This window comes from Perca fluviatilis, chromosome 4 (assembly GCF_010015445.1).
Source record: "Perca fluviatilis chromosome 4, GENO_Pfluv_1.0, whole genome shotgun sequence".
NCBI lineage: Eukaryota > Metazoa > Chordata > Actinopteri > Perciformes > Percidae > Perca > Perca fluviatilis.
In genome coordinates this window covers 42,595,736-42,602,129 of record NC_053115.1, presented here as the reverse complement: position 1 = coordinate 42,602,129, position 6,394 = coordinate 42,595,736, and the positions used below count along the sequence as shown (strand labels likewise).

The 6,394-nt window shown below is 39.6% G+C and overlaps 1 protein-coding gene across 1 annotated transcript; it reads right to left on the bottom strand.

Annotated features, from left to right (window-relative positions):
* Positions 1-836: 836 nt before the first annotated feature.
* On the bottom strand, positions 837-3,043 carry LOC120557143 (the record flags this gene model as incomplete). The annotated part of the gene is made up of 3 exons (XM_039797174.1): positions 2,808-3,043; positions 1,239-1,610; positions 837-1,090 (listed from the first exon to the last, which is right to left on the bottom strand). Coding segments are annotated over exons 1-3 (837 nt in total), but the record flags the coding sequence as incomplete, so codon positions are not given.
* Positions 3,044-6,394: the final 3,351 nt, after the last annotated feature.

Sequence of the window (6,394 nt, the reverse complement as noted above, 5' to 3'; positions counted from 1 at the left end):
TGTTTGATTTGCTGTCATACACAGACGGGTGGGTAAGCAGACAGAATTCATGGTTGTTGCACCAGACGACTCTGACGACCTCGATCAAAACTTCTCTTCCATTGCCATTGACAGACTTCGGTGGTGTGAAGGAGCAGGGGAGGGTGACTGTTGATCCTATCACACCACAAACAGGATCTGGATAGTTCACACTTTGACCCAGAGCACCTGGAACAACAACACAGTGAGTTTACGAATAAAGGAACTTGATTTGCCTGTCTCTTAGCCTGGCTCCTCCCTCTTATGTACTTCTGCTCAATTTTATTTTTCCTTCAGTACTACGTCTGGGTTTGCAGTATATTCGCGGGTTTTTTTCTGGCCAAATCTTTACCGGTCCAATCAGTGAACAGAGGGAGTGGCGAGAACGATGATGTTGAGGTTGTGTGTTAGTTTGAGTTGTAGTTCCGTAATGGCGGTGGAGAAAGATGTGAGCGAAGCCAATCGGTCCGTTTGTGGCAACGCTACTGAATATCCAGAACGTTAGCGATTGGTTATGGCAGATCCAGAGTGGCTCTGGGCAGATCCAATAGTTTTAAACTTCAACAGAGTAACCGCCTTCAAGGAAGTTAACACTTGTCAAAGGGGGAGTGCGACTCTCTGGACAAATGAAATGGACCAGAGTCTGGTAGGACCAGGCTAGTGTACCAGAGTCTGGTAGGACCAGGCTATCAAGAACACGGTTAATAATTGACATCCTCAGTAATAGATTTCTCCTACTTCATAACTCTATTTAAGTTTAAATAATTATTTCCTACAAACAGAAAACTGATCAAACAAACCTTCCTCCTCATCTTCCATCGCAGGCTGTATGGCACGGAGAGGATGCGGTTGTTACTCTTCAAACCACAGGTGTAGTTCCCAGAATCCTTTGCAGTCAGATAACCCAGATGGAGGGCGGGGCCAGACTCGGAGAGGGTAGAGCCATCTCTGAACCAGGTCACCTCCAGTTGGTGGATAGTGCAGATTGCAGCCGAACAGTTCAGTGTGACTGCTTCCCCTCTTTTAAACTCTCCGTCATCTCTGGAGCTTCTTATCTTCATCTGATCACCATCTAAAGTAAATATGAAAAATTTAAAAATGTGCATTATAAACAGCCTTTATTATGCCCAAAGTGCATTTCAATGTTTTACTATAAACAACAACTACTGCAAATTCTCACGTAATATAATCTTTAAAAATGTCATTTTAAATGCTCTTACCTACGACTGTGACTCTCACTCCTGGTTGGCCAGTAAAAGTTGCTCTGGGATCATTAGTTTCCACTCTGAAGCGAAAAGTTGCACTATCTTCCTTCCTTAAATCTGAGATCTGTAAAGTGCAGTCTCCCTTCTTGTCTCCCAGGTATCTGTAACGAGGGTCGTTGTTCTGTGATTCGCTGTTGTACACAGACAGAGTGGTAAGCTGACAGAATTCATGGTTGTTGCACCAAACGACTCTGATGACCTCGATCAAAACTTCTCTTCCATTGTCATTGACAGACTTCAGTGGTGTGAAGGAGCAGGGGAGGGTGACTGTTGATCCTATCACACCACAAACAGGATCTGGATAGTTCACACTTTGACCCAGAGCACCTGGAACAACAACACAGTGCGTTTAGGAATAAAGAAACTTGATTCAGAGCGAATGCTTTGATGTGGAAACTAATCAAAATAGGGCTGGGTATCTCAGGTGATTCCCGATTTGATAACATTTTCAAGTCAATGTTAATCAGGTTAGGAAAATTTCAGATATAATACCAGTTTAGCTTAGATGTTAAAGAGATTCTCAGAGAACGTATTTACCAAGTTCATGTTTACATTAAAGTGATCATGTTATCCTCATTTTCAGGTTCATAATTGTATTTAGAGGTTATATCAGATTAGGTTTATACGGTTTAATTAAAAAAAAAAAGCTTTAGCTACAAAGTGAGGCATCACACGTCTGTTCAGTCTTTGTTGGGAGTCGCACATGTGCAGTAGGTAGGTAAGGACTATTAGCCAGTCAGAAGCAGAGTATGAGGGCGTGCCCTGACTACCTAGGTAAGGACTATTAGCCAGTCAGAAGCAGAGTATGAGGGCGTGCCCTGACTACCTAGGTAAGGACTACTAGCCAGTCAGAAGCAGAGTATGAGGGCGTGCCCTGACTACCTAGGTAAGGACTACTAGCCAGTCAGAAGCAGAATATGAGGGTGTGCCCTGACTACCTAGGTAAGGACTACTAGCCAGTCAGAAGCAGAGTATGAGGGCGTGCCCTGACAGTGACTAGGTAAGGACTACTAGCCAGTCAGAAGCAGAGTATGAGGGTGTGCCACGCTAGCAGCTAGACGAGCATTATAACATGTGTTACAAAGTGACGCACGTTTGTCTCTGAAGTAAAGGCTGGACTACAATAAGAAAAGAAAAGAGTTTGGAGCAGTTTGTGAACAGTTTTTCTGTTGGAGTTCAAATTCAGGTCTGTCAAACCGGGGGCCTTTCCGGTGACAGCTCCAGCCAGGGACAGGTCACCGAAAACTGTCCCCGGAAACCCTAGTTATAGACCAAACATTAGCATTAGCTACTTGTCAACCAGCACCTTTATAGTAGGCACTAAAGCACTTTTCCTCTTCGGTCAGACTCGAGTCCCCATCTCTGCGTTATACCGCTATATCACATTTAACCGACCAGACATAGCAACATCCTGGGCAACATTTCTCCACTCAGCAGCCTTTCTGTTTATATCTCTTGGACATTCGGACACTGACAGAATTAGTTGTTCTAGTCTCCCCGCCATATTTCATAGGATGCTCTTACCTAAGAGTCTGACTTTCACTCCTGATATGTCAGTGAAAGATGCTCTGTGGTCATTAGCTTCCACTCTGAAGCGAAAAGTTGCTCCGTCTTTCTGCTGAAAATCTGTGATCTGTAAAGTGCAGTCTCCCTTCTTGTCTCCCAGGTATCTGTAACGAGGGTCGTTGTTGTTTGATTCGCTGTCGTACACAGACGGAGTGCCTGTCTTACACATGTGAGGGCTCTGGCACCAGGCAACTCTGACGACCTTGATCAAAACTTCTATTGTCATAGAGAGAGTGAAAAGGAGAGAAAAAAGAAGAGAAAGAGAAAGAAAAAAAAAAGAAAAAAAAAAAAAAGGAAAAAAAAAAAAAAAAAAAAAAAAAAAAAAAAAAAAAAAAAAAAAAAGAAAAAAAAAAAAAGAAAAAAAAAAAAAAAAAAAAAAAAAAAAAAAAAAAAAAAAAAAAAAAAAAAAAAAAAAAAAAAAAAAAAAAAAAAAAAAAAAAAAAAAAAAAAAAAAAAAAAAAAAAAAAAAAAAAAAAAATTTTGTTTTTGATTGACGTTGGGGGGGGGGGAAGAAGAAAAAAGAAAAGAGGGGTTTTTTTTTTAGAAAAAAAGTGGGGGGGTGATTGTTTAGATTGACCACACGAAGCCGAAAAAAAAAAACAAAATTAAAAGAAGGAAAAAAGGAAGTAGAGTGGGTTTTTTTGTTGGGGGTAAAATAAAAAAAAAAGTAGGGGGTTGGTTGTGTTATTTTATAAAAATTTTATATTAATTAAACACGACACAATTAATTAAATATTTTATATAAAATAAAAATAAAAAATAAAAAAAAATGGGTGGTAATTTTTTTTTTTTTTTTTGTTTTTTTAAAAAAAGAAGGGGATGGGGAGGGTGGGAGGGTTGGGTTTTGGGTTTGTGAGGGAAAGGTGTGTGATGGGTTGTTATTTTTTTATTTTAAGGAAGATGGGAGGTTTTGGTTTTGTTGTTTTTGTGGAGTTGGGTGTGGTGTGTTGTTTTTTTTTGTTTGTTTTGTGTTTGGTGGGGTGTGTGTTCTGTGATTTGCTGTCGTAAACAGACGATCCCTGACAGGTTTCATGGTTCTTGCACCAGATGACTCTGACGACCTTGATCAAAACTTCTCTTCCATTGCCATTGACAGACTTCAGTGGTGTGAAGGAGCAGGGGAGGGTGACTGTCGATCCTTTCACACCACAAACAGGATCTGGATAGTTCACATTTTGACCCAGAGCACCTGGAACAACAACACAGTGAGATTAGGAATAAAGGAACTTGATTTAGAGCGAATGCTTTGATACGAAAACTAATCAAAATAGGGCTGGGTATCGCAGATGATTTCCCCAATTTGATTCCGAATTCACAAGTTCCCGATTCGATAACATTTTCGATTCAATATCAATCAGGTTAGGGAAATTTCAGACACAATACCAGTTTAGCTTAGATATAAAAGAGATTCTCAGAGAAGTTATTTACCAGGTTAATGTTTACTTTAAGAACTGACCTCCAAAGAGTTTGTTTAAAGTACTTTTTACTGAACAGCACTAACATGACAGTCATTGACAAATTACAGCAGTCGTCGACACAATACAGAGAAACTGTCGACTACAGCCAGAGAGGAGAGAGAACATAAAACAACTATACTACTACACCATGGTAAACTATTAAAGCGCCCATATTATGCTCATTTTCAGGTTCATAACTGTATTTTAAGGTTGTACCAGAATAGGTTTACATGGTTTAATTTTCAAAAAACACCATATTGTTGTTGTACTGCACAGCTCTCTCTCACTGCTGTAGATCCTCTTTTCACCTGGTTTCTGTTTTAGCTACAGAGTGAGACCTCTTTTCATCTTCTTCTTCTGTACTATCTTTGATTGCACTCGCACATGCTCAGTAGTTCAGATGTAGATCATGTCAGCTAGCTAACTCTAGAGACAGTAAAAGAAAGCCTGTTTCTCCAACTTTGGTCAGTTACAAGGCAGGATTAGCTGGGAGACTTCTTCTAAACCAGGGAGCACATGTAAGTAGTTCTTTTGTAGATTATGGTGAACTTGTGTGTGTTGTAGCAGTGCTTTGCTATTGAGAACGACGTAGCATGCTAGCGGTTAGCATGCTAACGAGCTAACGGTTGTGGTTAGCCAGCTCATTTCGGACTGTGACGTCACAGTCCGAGGCCGATTTTGAACAGCTCACCAGGAGACTGAAGGCAGGACACATTCAGAAACCGTATCTCACTCAAAACAGCATGGATGGATTTTTTTCAAAGTTTGTATGTGTGTGGAAGCACCAGAGACACAAAAGAACACCCCAAATCCCAGAAAAAGTGATTTTTTCATAATATGGGCACTTTAAAACATTCATTCCTCTGACAAATTAAAATTTGAATTTAGTCGACAAAAAGTGAGCGACAGTTAAGTTTAGACACCAAAAGAACTAGTTACATTCTTGGTGAAAAGGCAGATATTCAAAGATAGATTTCAGGATTTTATTAATCACTAACAGATCACTCAAACAAAGATTTTAATTAGAGATTGATTATTTTAAACCAGCCGTACTAAAGAAAATGGGCCTCAGCTTCTAAAACAGAAAATAAAATGACAAAATAATAAACAGATTCAGAGATGCAACTTCAGAAGCATAAATGTTTCTAGAGTTTATCAGTTTGATGTGAAAAACTAACTGACAAAAACATCATTAAAATAAGGTGACCAGATTTCTGAGATAAAATCCGGGGACATTTTCAGCTCAGAAACGTAAATACCTCCAAAAAAGGTAATGTTTTTATCTTTGTAAAACTTAAAACGGGGACACTGCCCCAGGGGCATCACTAGACCTAGAGCTGCATTGGGGAACAAGCCCCCCTAGGCGGGGGTCCATGGGCATGCTCCCCTGTACGAAAATGTTGTCTATTTTAACATTTAAATGCATCAATCTGGTGCACTTTGAAAAGAAATTCAGAGATTAGTCTTGATTATTCTTATCTATGGATGGAAATACTGTATTTGTGCTGTAGCAAGAAAAATTTTGCACGTCAGAATTTTAACCATGCAAACACAGGTTGGATAGTTTTGTCTTCATATTTTTGCATTAATGTCACTAGGAAGCATACCAGTATAAATATATATTCATATTTGTAAGTGGTATATATATAAGTAAGTGGGATTGTCTGGAATCTGGCAATATAATAACCATAAGGCCGGTTACACACTGGAAGCTTTGGGCGAGCGTGTCAGCCGCGTGGCGTGTCCGTTTATATTTCGGCTCCCATGGTAACAGGTTAGAGCTTACACACTGCCTGCGTGACACGCGTGCCTGCTAGAAATAGAACCGACGCCTATTTTTCACGCAAGACACAAGCGTGTTGGAAGCGTTTCCAGGCAAAATAGAATAGGAAAAGATGTTTATATGCAATTTAGACACAAATGCATATTAATAAATGACATGTTGATGTTTGAAAGCCTTGAGGTTTTGATATAAATGCAGATATATGAATGTAATTTCAAAAATAAAATCGATTTTCTAATATTGCACCTGTCAATACAGAACGAAATAGTCTGTAGCCTATTTTGTCGTCAATACTGCCGACGTTG